At 36.9% G+C, this 13,953-nt stretch overlaps 1 protein-coding gene across 4 annotated transcripts in view; it reads right to left on the bottom strand.

Moving 5' to 3' along the window:
• Positions 1 to 1,254: 1,254 nt before the first annotated feature.
• syt1 (synaptotagmin 1) overlaps positions 1,255 to 13,953 on the bottom strand; it is a 269,823-nt gene continuing 257,124 nt past the window's right edge. For all 4 annotated transcript variants that reach the window (XM_018092261.2, XM_018092263.2, XM_018092262.2 and 1 more), the window contains 2 exons: positions 8,872 to 9,005; positions 1,255 to 4,947 (listed from right to left, as the gene is read on the bottom strand). In XM_018092261.2, coding sequence (XP_017947750.1) covers positions 4,741 to 4,947; positions 8,872 to 9,005 — 341 coding nt within the window. In that variant the 3' untranslated portion in view covers positions 1,255 to 4,740. The remainder of the gene's footprint in view (positions 4,948 to 8,871; positions 9,006 to 13,953) is intronic.

Below are 13,953 nucleotides of genomic sequence, written 5' to 3'. Positions count from 1 at the left end.
AGCTTCTTTCAACAAGGCATAATTGAATTATTGTCTCTTTTTAAATGTTAGACAGATAGTCCTATTGAGATCATAATTCATAATTGAGATCATAATTCAAGGCCAGGTCTGGGAGCGAGCAGGATTGTAAGAAACCATCTGGAAGTCAGAAACTGAAAACAAATATGGTGGACCTACAATCAAACATTGAACTTTCTTCTTTAGTATCTTTTTACTGTGAATTTGGTGCCCATCCATGGTGTGATGATATCATACATTGGTCCATTATTATGTTGGGCCAGAGAGGGTGGTCAGGTAAATGTGTGGAACTGAGACGAGAGCACCTAAGTTGTTTTGAAATGGATGGGAGAAAGGCAAAAAAAAACCTTGGGGCATAGTGACCAAGATACACCTGAAATACAAAACTGCCATGTTGGTCTTGATGTAACTTGTGTGAGCACAATGTCTCATACAAGCCAGAAACATGCATTTTTAGTACTTAACAGTGTTTCAGCATGGAGTCATCCAATGCAAATACTATGATTACTTTCACAAAAAGTTTTTATTTGAAGCAGCACCTTAAATATGGGCTTAGATATGGGATCTAATTTCCCTCTAAATACTAAAATATGGTGTCTGAAATTTCAACCTGTTTTGATGGTGTAAGGTTTGTAAAGAATTGTGCTTTGAAAAATGCTGATTTTTTTGAAAGAATGAATTGGTCTATAACTGGTTAGTCCTTAGCCTATGTTCTACCTTGTCAAACAACAGGGAATATTTGCAAGGGAAAATCCTCTCTCTTAAGAATATCTTGCCCTTAATGCACATCCATATCATAACTCACAATGGTCCACTTTTGTACAGATTTAAATAGTAGACCTGAGAAAGGGCCGGCCTTGGAAAAAGTTACTTTTAGGGTTAATCTGGGACATATGAGGCCTTCATTTCTGGAGGTATGCCATATCTGCAAGATAGGAAATATACACTGATCAATTAGAAGTGGTATACATGAAATCTTCAAAATTAACACTTCCAAATTGATTATATATTTCCACAGCATATTGTAAATAACAAATAAATTATGTTGGCAATGGACACTTTTATCATATTATCTTTCCATGCATATATTAACTAGTAAGATATAATTTACTGTTTTGTTGGACTTCTTAGATCCCCCCTCCCATTTAAATTGGTATATATTAAGCCCCTATGCATGCATGCAGTAAATGTGCATATACTCTGTGTTTAAAATGAGTTGAAGCTTTAAGACGCAAACCGGAAATAAAATATTTTTATTGAATATTTGTTGAATATGTTTAGATTTTTTAACAACAATCAGAAAACTCTACAGTGGGATTCACTACACAAAGTGAAACTAAATTGTAACCACTTCATCAAAAATGAAGGTATACACAGCAAACGTTGTCAGCCCGTGGGACACGAGCATTATGGCAAGAGTAAACACCTGAACGTTTCTACGAGATACAAGAGAAAAACTCACACATAAAAACACTCAAGCAGGCAGTAAGTATACACAAAGGCAACTAGGATTTCTACAGCATCAGATTCTAAGACTTTACACAGCGTTGTCCAAAAGGTAGATGTGGCTTTTCATTATAGAGAATAAATTATACCGGGCAAAAAGCAGTGTAGCACATAACATTCAACTTTAAATAGTGATTCTAAGGGATAATAATAATGAATTGTGTCAAGCGGTGCTAAAATCTGTGCAACCCTTCATTAAAGTGGTCATGGTACAGATACTCTGGACACAAGTGCACTAAGGGGCTTACGTGCCTCCCCCTAACCCCCATAAATAGAGAGCTCACAAATGCAGTCTATGTACTCTGTTTAGAAGGGCAGAGACCTGCATCAGTGTTTTAAGGTGCAGAGCATAAAGCAAAGTACAAAATGCATAGCCAGATTTTGCCTGTTGTTTTGCACTTTGCACCTGACCCCATGGGTGTACTTCATTAGTCTAGTCTTACATGCCCAGATTAGGTTGGGAAGTTTACCTGATATTGACCATGCTGCCCTGCCGTCTGGACAAGTATAGCTGGTTAAGGGACAGGATAGACACAACATCATGTGATCCTTTTGGATTGTGGTTGATCTGTCCAGTATCTGCCAATTACTCAAGTTGATAGGTGTATAACACATTGATAGTTCCACTTTACTTCCTGCAGTTCTGATTGCTAAGAACGTTGGCCCAGAATGGCAAAAACAGGGGAAAGAGAAAAAAGGGGGAATTTTTGGTGTATGTTCACAGTTATAAGTAGAAAAGCTCACCAATATATACGTGTGGTCTGGGTGCACATGCTCGTGGGATCTGTCAGCTAATGTATGGCCAACTTTAATTTCTCCATTTCAAATGCAAATAGAAGAAGGAAAAAAATGGGGGGTTGTAGAGATTTCTGCACCACATCGCCACAATGTGTTATACCTAAATACTCCAATTTAAAGAGGAATGTTACAAAATATTTGGCATGTATTTGGCATGTTTAAAAAATCGCATAAATGCATCTCCAGCAGCTGGGACCTGCATTTTGTGCATGTTATTCACACACATATATAGTGAGAGAGGGAAACATAATCTGAAATAGTATGATGCATTTGGGTCAGTTACAATGTATATTCATTTCACCCCACTATTTCAGATTAAGCTGCCTGTGTTCTACATTACTTGTGCCCTAGAGGGCTGGAGATACCAGGGGCTAATAATGCTATTAGAGCTTGGCATGAGTCCATCCTTGACAAAGATCCAGTTATAACAGTTGCTGCTAGAATAACATTTATGAACTTTTTTTACAAACATTTGTTTTATTGAACATTTCCAATTTATGAACACTGGCAAAGTTACTGGTTTACTGATTTTGATACAACAAGATATGTCGACTCTACATACAGTAACTTGGGAGTATAATGCCCTTGTTTGTTGCTCATTTTAACAGCGTCATTGAAATAATAATTACATATACAGATAAACATTCTTCATGGTTAAAATTTCTGGTGCTGCTAAAGGTCTGACCAACACATGATATGGATATTCTGGGCCATACATGAACTGTATGACCCTACAACTGGATTCTCATAATAGAGGGAATTGTTGGACTACATTGCACAGTGCTAAAAATGCTGTGTGATCTACCTATTTTCTATCCAAGTTCCAGCATAGCTCCCAGATTCAAATTGGTCCATAGTAACCTGTTTGTGCTATGCTCTCCTTCAGCAGTGCAGTAGAAAGAGATGGCAGTATATCAGTACAATATCACTAAAGAATTGATTGCTATTCACTGAGAGAACTACGTTTTATCTAAGCACACACGGCAGTCACAGTGATACACAGAGCAGTCCTTAAATCCATTGTATGCCATGATGGTACCCAATTCATTTGGGATTCTCCGGGTTGGATCTCACTCTGACACCCAATGGATGAAGAGCCTTATGGAATGACTAATAGCTTCATAATAGTGCCATTTACTACATAATAACATTGAAAACATTTAAAAACTCCTCCTGAAATAAGCATCTAGTATACACAAGAGGGTGCTCCAGTATGCTAGCACTTGTTCTTTGTTTATACCATTTTTAAAGGACAAATTAAAACTCTTTATACAAATAGTATATAAAAAAAGTTCACTAGCTGTTTTGGCTTTACTTGAAGTGCATTCAGAATTATGGCTAAGTCAGTTTCGTCTTTATATATTGGGTCACAATACTGTTTGTCAACTATGAAAATGGTATGCGTGTAATAATTGCACAATGCTTTGCTAGCTCAGTATGCCTCACAAGTGGTATTTTGTACCCCAAAGTACAACATACCCACGTACATAAAACATGTGGATTTACACAGACAAATCACGAGACATACATTATACTGAAAGCTAAAATTTACAGAGATGACTGTGTAATGAAAGGTGACTGTTGTCTTACATGTGACACAGAGAGAAAAGCTGGAAACCCCTCTCCCCCTTTCCATTTATTATGTATATTATTAAAGGTTTATTCCCCTTTACTACCCCTCTCTTCCTCAACTCTAAAAATACATATTTGAGCATTTAAGTTAACACTTATATACATTTGCCATATACGTGGCAACTAGTGGCTATGTTGGACTGAGGGCCCGCTGCCGACAGAGCTGCTCACATCTGATTGGTTGCTTCTGACAGAACTCTACAAACGTGAACCATTTTACTCATAATGAGGAATGTATGCATCTCTACAAATCTAATGTACCTGGTGGAGCTCAGATTTAAGTTGTCCTTTAAGACGTCAGTGCAACTGTACTAGTGCCTTACAAGTTGGAATTTCTTCTGGAATGCGGACGATACAATAGATAACCTGTAATATATTATTTACTCTTTTCTATTTAGTCAATTTACATAATTTAAAATAGAACATCTTATTAAAAACATCTAAGTATACACATATTAAGAAACGCTTACAACATACAAATACACAGACTAGAAATAAATGTTGGCATACTGGTATATACAGGAGTGTGATAATAAATTGAGTCATGCTCTATCTACACATAATATTGCTTAAAAGAAGATTAAGAGGGCATTTGTGGGATACACATTATGTCATTCTTGAGGGAAGTAAGGACATTTCAATTTGTGCAAAGAAAAATGGCTAGGAATGTATGATCTGGAAAAGGAATGTATGGTAAGACATGAGACGACCCATACTACTGAGGTATTTACATATACTGGCTAAAGAGCACTATGTGGGCAACTGCAGAAAGGACTGTTTTGTTCTTCATTTCTTGACTCCAAGCATTGCATCCACCTCTTCTTCAGGTGTTAAGGTGTGCCATTGTGCAATTGGTCGTCTTGGATTGGCCAGCATATCTGACCAATGTCGGAGCTCCGCACCTGTGCTGTTGTAGCCCACAAACACTTTTCCAATAGCATCATTTTTTCCAATCTTGTCATAGTCCAAAACAGTGACGACAACTTGGACTTTCTAAAAAAAGAAGAAAAAATACAATATATTATAGCATCAAAAGTGGTTCTTTTTGATGATATCACCATTGCTTTTAAATCAATTGAGCAAATTGTTTTGCCTTAAATCTATATTAATATTCTGCATAAATCAAAGAAATAACTCAGTTGTAAAACAGCAGGGCACATGGAGAAATAGGCCCAGAGCTGCTTTCAAAAAAATCTTGGGGTCCATACACCCACCTAGTTATGAGCAGCTCAAACCATAATTGTTGCCTTGCCCAGTGTATACACTACAATTCTATCTTTGATTCCTTAATTGTTACCTTGTTTTTCCATATATTATATTTACTAGGTCACATGAGAAACAGGTGCATTTTCCCCAACCTTTTTTATCCATGAGTAACATTTATGGGCTTATTTATCAATTTTCAAATTCAAGTCTGTTTTTCTAAATCAAACAAAGGCACATATCGAATGCTCGGATATTTATGTGTTAATGTGGTAACATTAATACCTCAAATTTTCACGTTTACAAACTCGAATACTTTGAATTGAAAATATGTCTTGACTTTGCCTAGGACAACTCCCATTGACTTCTATAGAAACTTGTAAGCTTTTAGATGACAAAGTTTTACATTTGAGTTTGCACTTAATAAATAAACTTAAATAATTCAAGTTTTTGAATCATTACTAGAATTTGAGGTTTTTTTTAGTGCAAAAAGCTCAAAACAAAAAGCATGAAACAAAGTTCCCAGGGGGTGATTAATAAAGGCTGTGATTGGTTAACCCACCAGACTACCCCCTGACTACTGGAGGTTCTGTCTGACAATACACAAGTTTAAAACAACTGGACTTTTCTGAGTTTTTCTTGAAAACGTTTCACCACTCATTCAGATATGTGGATGACACCTGGGTCAAAATTAAAGAACACGAGGTTCCAGCCTTCACCAAACACATAAACTCGGTGGACAAAAACATCACGTTCACAAGGGAATATGTGAAAGACAGCAAACTGGCTTTTTTGGACTGTGCTATAGTTATCAAAGAGGGGAGGGACCTGGATATTGAAGTATACAGGAAACCCACCCACACAGACCAGTACTTGCTGTTTGATTCCCACCACCCTTTGGAACATAAACTGGGTGTAATTAGGACTCTACATCATCGGGCTGAAACTGTGGCATCCAATACAGAGGCTAAGGAGAAAGAATATAAACATCTAAAAGGAGCTCTGAAAACTTGTGGGTACCCAGACTGGGCCTTCATCAAAACCAAATCAAAGACCAACAGAAAGACCAGACCTACAAACAGAAGGGAGGAACACAGCAGGCGAAACAACATAGTCATCCCATATGTTGCTGGAACATCGGAAAAACTTAGGCGAATTTTCAACAAACATCGCATTCCTGTGTTTTTCAAACCCAGCAACACCCTGAGACAAAAGCTGGTGCACCCGAAAGACCCAACACCCAAGCACATGAAAAGTAATGTGGTCTATGCTGTCCAGTGTAGTGAAGAGTGCTCTGACTTATACATTGGGGAGACAAAACAACCTCTCTGTAAGAGAATGGCCCAACATAGGCGGGCAAACTCCTCAGGACAAGACTCAACGGTCTATCTACACCTCAAAGAAAAAGGTCACTCTTTTGAGGACAGTAACGTGCATATTTTGGACCGAGAGGACAGATGGTTTGAAAGAGGTGTGAAAGAGGCCATTTATGCCAGCCTGGAAAAAACCATCCCTGAACAGAGGAGGGGGCCTGAGACACCGCTTGTCACCAACATACAATGGCGCGTTGACATCCTTACCCCAGCAGTTTCACAACAGTTCACACTTCCAGTCATGTACTTTGAAGGATTAACACCTTCATCAATGAGAATCTTGGTACCATTATGATTGGATCATACCTTCTTACACCTGTCAGTTTCAGCTAACACCTAACTGAACAAGTTCAATGGAACCATTGTGATTGGATTTCTGTGACTCTACTACCATCAAGAGTTTAAATACCGGGGAATTCCCTACCAGTCATTTGAACTGAAGAAGCCACTTGGATGAGTGGTGAAACGTTTTCAAGAAAAACTCAGAAAAGTCCAGTTGTTTTAGACTTAATTCTACTAGATACTGTATATCATGACCTGGATGAATGAGAATCTTCATAGACAATACACAAGTTCTTTATGCCTCCAAGTCAGAAATTCAAAAAACAGCTTAACACCTGCTTTGGGGCCACTGGGAGCACCATCAAAGGGATTTGAGACAAACATGTTGTTTCCGAGCCACTGGCTGAGGATCATTGGTGTAGATACACCAAAAGAACTAGAAAATGCACCTGTTTCCATGTCTACCACAACTCATTGAAGAAAGTCTGTGTGTTAAATAGAACTTAGTGGTCTTGTTTATCTTTCCAGGGATAATTTACACATGGGAAGTAACCCATAGCAACCAATCAGTCAGCTGCAGGTAGAACAATGAAAGCAATCATTTGATTGGTTGACATGGGTTACTGTCTAGTGTTAATGAATGAGACTCAAAATATTTTCTATTTATACAGCGTACAATTTGTCATGGTGCTATTCTACAGGCATTGAAAGACATATTTTATGTAAATGGGTGAGTAATCCCTGACTAAATGTCTAGGAAGCAACATTAAATATTAGCTAAAGCTCTTTTTTCTATCTCATTCTTGATGTAGTTCCTGTAGGCTTGCATGGGGCTGCTATACAATATTCTTTGGTGTAGCAAAAATTCTACCCATCCCATCTTCCTAGTTCTTACCAGTCAACTTTTCTAGCCCTCCCCTCCATTTCTTATATCTCAAAAATAAATAAAAAGAGAGTGTGCTGGGGTCTCTGTGCTCTCTGGCATAGTTATGTTGGTGTCCCTGCATTGCTCTTTCTACACATTGAACAAGATCCTAGAGTAGATATATTATAGCCCTTGCCCCCTTTTGTTTATAATGTATCAGATATACTGACTATATGACAATCTTCTGCAAAGACGTTAGAGTGAGCCAACTATAAGCAAACAAAACAGCATAAAAGGCTTGAACAACAGTGCACTAATTTATAGTGAATACAACATACAGTCATCATATCTACAGAGAGTATAGAAATTCACGTCACATCTTTATTCGCTTGCAGGCAGCTTATGATAAGGCAAATTAGCTGTCAAATATGATGCGCAGAAGAGTGGTAAAATCTCATTTACTCTTATCCATATAACCTTTTTCATGGCACTTCTCACGTTTACTCTGGATTTTTTTTGCTAGAACTATTACTGTATCCACATAATATGCCAATTGCAAGTTTCTCCACACAGATTTTACAGTTTTTAGTGTATAGCGCCAAATACTAAAGAACAGATCTTTGTGTTTTCTGGGGTGGATAAATATGCTAAATGTTATCCAAAAGTCTTTTGAGTGTATAGAATATTTAGAGGCAGACTTCTCAACAATTTTTAAATCTATCAATCTATTCTATATCATTTTATAACATAATATATATATATATATATAGTAATATGGTAACATAATATCAGCCATTTCCTATTTAACAATTTCTCTGAAAACGCTAGATGCAAATTGAACCTAACTTGCATCAAATACAAGCCCAATTATGTCTGTTTTAATGCACTGGGCACAATTGCAGCAGGCACAACATTGTGCTTGAATTATGAGGAAACACTGCATTATGGGTAAAAACAGCGATTTGCATCCAAAATTGCACTTTGAACACTACTGCCAGTTTCTGACTGAATCTGCAAAGTGCTGGGAATCCTATGATTCTGAATGATGGGTTCAGCACATGCCCACTACACAGTAGCTACAACTAGCACAAATATTAACTTCAGAATCACACTGAACCTGCATTAGGCATTTGAACAACTGATCATGTAGGGCTTTTCCTGATGAACATCTGGCTTAAATGGAATGTTACTTACCTGTATTTGTTCAAATGGTACTTCAAAGCTAAAAGATTCATTGTAATATGGATTGAGGGTATTCTTTTTGATTGTTGTCTTCTTTTTCTTCAGTCTCTTGCCATTCTGCATTAGGTGAATTTTCACATAAGGATCTGAAAAGCAAATTTCAGCAAATATTATAAATCTTTTATCAATTACAGCAAACAGGCAGGCACCATTTTGTGGAAACTGTTATTAAGGCAAGTTTATTATCACCCTAAAATCTTGTTTATGTGCCAGAACAGGGGACCTGATACTCATGCCCATACACTGGCCGCACAATTAGATGGTGAGGAGGGAGTGGGAATGTGTGGAGTGCAGTGACATCTAGAAAGTGCTGAATGGAAAGTGAAAGTAACTGTCTGCAGGGCAGGCAGTTTGGATTTTTAAATGCCTTTATAATGGGTATGGATGTAGTGATAAAAAAAGGAAATTTGGGTTTCATGTTTAATTTAAAAAGGACTTTATTATACAGCTTTTTATGTCTGGGTGACAGGCCCCCCCTTAATGTGTGTGAATCTTACCGATTACTAGGATTTTACCATAAGCATAAAACAACATGCTGCATGCGCTTCCTAAGCTAATGTAGAGTAAATGAAAGGAAAATAAAAGCAGAGGAATATATTCCCCATACAAAATTAGGCTTTGAAAATGACTAGTATAGTGAAGGGTGACGAAAATGAACCATTTTTGATTTACCGGAACTAAATACTGGCAAGAACAAATTCAATCAAAAGTAATGATTAAAACGCTAAGTTTAAATTACATTTCATTGTCCTCAAACACCTGGAAGCTCACAATTTAAGCTTTAAAATATACAGCATTTTAGCCAAGTAAAATATACTGCCCATCAAGATAACCAATGCAGCATGAGGAAGTCTATTAAATGCATGGCATAAAGCATCCCAGCAGACATTGTTCTCTTGGGACTAACAAAGCTAAAATGCACAGTGGAACAGATGGCTTGCCATCATCATAAAAGATAAAAGGAAGCAGGACACTCGCTGGATTAAAAATGCTGCAAAAAAAGCTTCTTTTTTCCCTGCCTCTTTTACCTCTTTTATATACTGTATATTCTGAGCTATTACAAAAAGCATTTGATAGAATGAGTATCTGTATCCAAGGTGTAGAGAATACTCATCGTTCCTCTGCTGCAAACTGTTACTGTGGCGTTTGCATTCAGTTAGCACACACATCAGGACTGACAAAGGGGAAATCTTAGAACAACATAAATGCCTCCTAGATTTCTGTCTTGTGTCAGCAATAAGTAAAGGGCAAAATAATTCCCTGTTATTTCTTAGTTACTAAAAGCTGCCATTGATTCTTATGGAAATGTGAGGGCATAGCCATATGGAAGCAAATTACAAAATTCCCAACTGATTTTTTTCAGTGATAAAGTGAATCTAGTGTCCCATGTAGCCATACTGGATGTATATGAGGCAGGGATTTCAATCATTCTCTTGATTGCTCCAATGAAGGGTGTTGGTTATTGATTGTGTTGCACTGATATATGTCCTCCTTGCAAGGGTGCTCAATGAATTATTTGTCAATGTTTAAGAACCATTGACATGCAACAACATTTTCACTCTAAATGAAATAAAGTGTGATATATTGTTTTATTGCTACATCCTCCATTATATTTGGGCAGATACAAAGGAAAAGATGGTAGAAAGTAAAGGTAGCCTATAAATAAATTGTATGTATTACAATCCTTTGAATTACAATATAAATACATGGTATGTACTAAATGAGTTCCAGCATTTCCACCAGTTTAATTTTCTAAACTAAATATATATCTATCTATATATAGATATAGCAATTCAATACAGTCTTTGCTAGAATCATGCAGGGCAACTTATATATTTCTCAAGAAATGAGAGTTAAGTTATTAAAAAACAAAAAGAAAAGCCAACATTTTAGCATTCTACACAACTTCTCTACAGGCCCATAATTATATGAAGGTACTAATTTAAAAAGCCTCCATTTCACGTACAATTAGAGGGCTATATCAGGCAATTATCTCAGAATGAACAGCCAGCCTGCTTATCAGTAGAATAAAATTAGAGATGGTATTGTATAGACAACAAAATGCAAGAACCAAGAATCGTATAAATAGCTAACTGCAAAAATCTTATTCAGGAACTGATCAAGTAACTTCTGCAATGTTCTCAGAATACAGCAGTTACTGCCAGTTGGAAATATTTTGCATTTGGAAACATTTTCTATCACTGTTTTTTCAAAGTCAAATCTATTGGGCTTATATGTGAGCTCCAGCCACTAGAAGGTAATTTGTAAATGCATTAGCAAGGGGATTCTGCAAAGTGACTGAAAATGAAAAGGCCTTCAGGAGAAATGGAAAAAGTTAAAAGATCGTAGCATTAAACTGTTTAGCTATTCTGTATTGGCAGGTGTTTTAGCCCATTTAAGGGTAAAAGGAGGCAGTAAATAAAAAAGTAAAATGTTTTATCATTATTATCATTACACTTATGCCAATAAAATTAGAACTGATGGTCAACAAGTGTACTATGGTGAACACTGTTGAATAATGTTGTTTTATACAAATAGAATAGGGCACAAATTGGGGCCCGGTATCACTATGCTGACTTTCCGGGGGTGCAGGACAAAAGTGGCCTGGGGTGGCATTTTGAATATTGCTTGCCAACTTGGTCCATTCAGCTCGCCAAAATGACATCCAGCCTGACTAATATCTTGTAAGAACCTGGCAAGATTTCACAGGGGCTGACTGAAAAATGCTGTCGGGCATGGAGGTCACTGGGTTGTTGCGATCCTTTTCCAGTAGGTCTGCACGGATCCCTAAGGACATCCATTAGGCAGGGGCCAAGTGATTGTATAGGTCTGATGGAGGTGGTGGTCCAAATAGATCTTAGCACAATATGGCCATGATGTCTTATTCTCCATACGGAAACTTGAGCTGTATAGTATAATAGGGATAGGGATATAGGGATAGGGATCCCCAACCTTTCTTACTCATCATAAAAGTTCATGGAGGTGCCAAATAAGGGCTAAGTTTGGCTATTACATAGCCTCTATGCACACTATCAGCTTTCAGGAGGCTTTATTTGGTAGTAAATCTTGTTTTTATTCAACCAAAACTTGCCACCAAGTCAGGAATTCAAAAATAACTACCTGGTTTGGGGGCACTGAGAGCAACATCCAAGGGGTTGCTCACGAGCCACTGGTTGGAGATCACTGCTTTACTTTATGCTTGAAAACCTTCATATGATTCAGATTATTTAGGGTTCCTTTCGTGCACACCAAAAAGGGTGTTGAAGGAGATTTGCCAAATAGAGAGGCACTGTACCCTTTGTACCTATGGGGAAAGTTAAATATAACCATAGTCAAATATTTTCTGTAAATGTGCCAATTATTTTCTTAAGTATCACTGAATCAATCCATGTGTGGTCCCAAAATGACCTAATATTTGTTCTACAAGCTTTAGTCTACAAGGAAGAAACAGGGTAAGCCTCCTTAAATATCAGTATTCTTTAGCTGTTGGAAAATATCAGCACAATAATTTTGGAGGAAATACAAAAAGCTTCTTATACGCTGATAGCACCCTATGGTAAAAGATACCAAATTATGAACACAGTTCAGGAGTAGAAGAGATAAGGATATGCATGTAAAGTGAAATTTCAAAAAAAGCTATATAAGAAAAACTGCAGACTATAACTGCGGAGGGGGTGATTACTACTGCTTGAGCTCGGCAAACGCTCTTCATGGGGAAAAAACAGCTAATAGTACTGTAATGCTCTAAAGCAGAGCCAAATATCAGTATAAAAATATGTTTCCGTTAAACCTTGGAAATTAATATATATATATATATATATATAAATATGTTATTTTAAGAATATCTGTTGGAAAGCACAGTACTTCTAATTACGTATATTAAGATTTCCATTGCTTCATATAAACAACATACACTTGTCTGCAGCTTATTCTGAGTGGTTTGTAATATAAGATACCGTTATTGACAAATTCATATAAGCAGATCTATTTACATCTACTAGCAATTAGCAATCAAAAAGTTATCTGAAGTGCAAGGCAGGAAAGTAGAATGCAAAATGCAGCTCTGATTTGATGAAACAATTTCAGTGTTGAGCACTTTAATCAAAGAAGCCACATCGCTCCCTGTTACACAAGTAGGAGTCAAAATAAAGGAAGTCATTTGTCCTGATTACATTTTTCAGCTGCAAAATCTTAGAGCTTGAGCATGAATAAAAAATGAGATCTGCACTGGCTTCTTTCAGTGAGACATCTATAGCGGAATACAGGATTCTAAGTAGTTGAACCCATTCTGATGAATTGACACATGTATCTGCATTAAAGTTGATCTAAATTAAAAAAAAAACAAAATCCACAGTTTCAGGCTGCTAATCTTAGGATTTTGGCTCAACAGCTCTCTTTTAAGGTCAGAATAACCTTAACAGTGAGCCTAACAGTCCATGTACTTTGTGGGCACCAGTATACTCATCAAGATAATGTAAATCTCGGTTGACTCTTTGCCTTGAACAGATAGCTGTTCAGACAAGAGTTTGGTATTAGCAGTTAAAAACTGCAAATACCGATATCTCAGAAACAGCTAAAAGTAGAAAATTAGTAATTTATGGGCTTAAATCCCCTTTAATAATAATAATCAATTTGTCTGGCACACAAAAGTGTTTAATATGTAAAATTTCAAACAAAATTCCCCATTATGAGTTTTCGGGATATTTGCCCCTTATCCCAACGTGTTTCCACTTGATTCAGACTTCATCGGGGGCATGACTGGTGAAGTCTGAAGTCTTAATTAAGAAGAAACACGTTGGGCTGTTGATCTGGACTGATTACCTGATTGTACTACTGAAATTTGCAATACTTTTTATTTAATAAAAGTTTATCATTGATTTTATACTATGGGATCATGCCCATATTGTGTTTTATTGTAACACAAACCAGTCGACTGACAGACCTGTCTTGCTGGAGGGTTTTTTTAATTATAAATAGTTAAAAATAGACCTCATTGTCTTTATGCAACATATAAATTTTACTACTGACAGCATT

This window comes from Xenopus tropicalis, chromosome 3 (assembly GCF_000004195.4).
Source record: "Xenopus tropicalis strain Nigerian chromosome 3, UCB_Xtro_10.0, whole genome shotgun sequence".
NCBI lineage: Eukaryota > Metazoa > Chordata > Amphibia > Anura > Pipidae > Xenopus > Xenopus tropicalis.
This window is presented reverse-complemented; position numbering and strand designations above follow the sequence as displayed.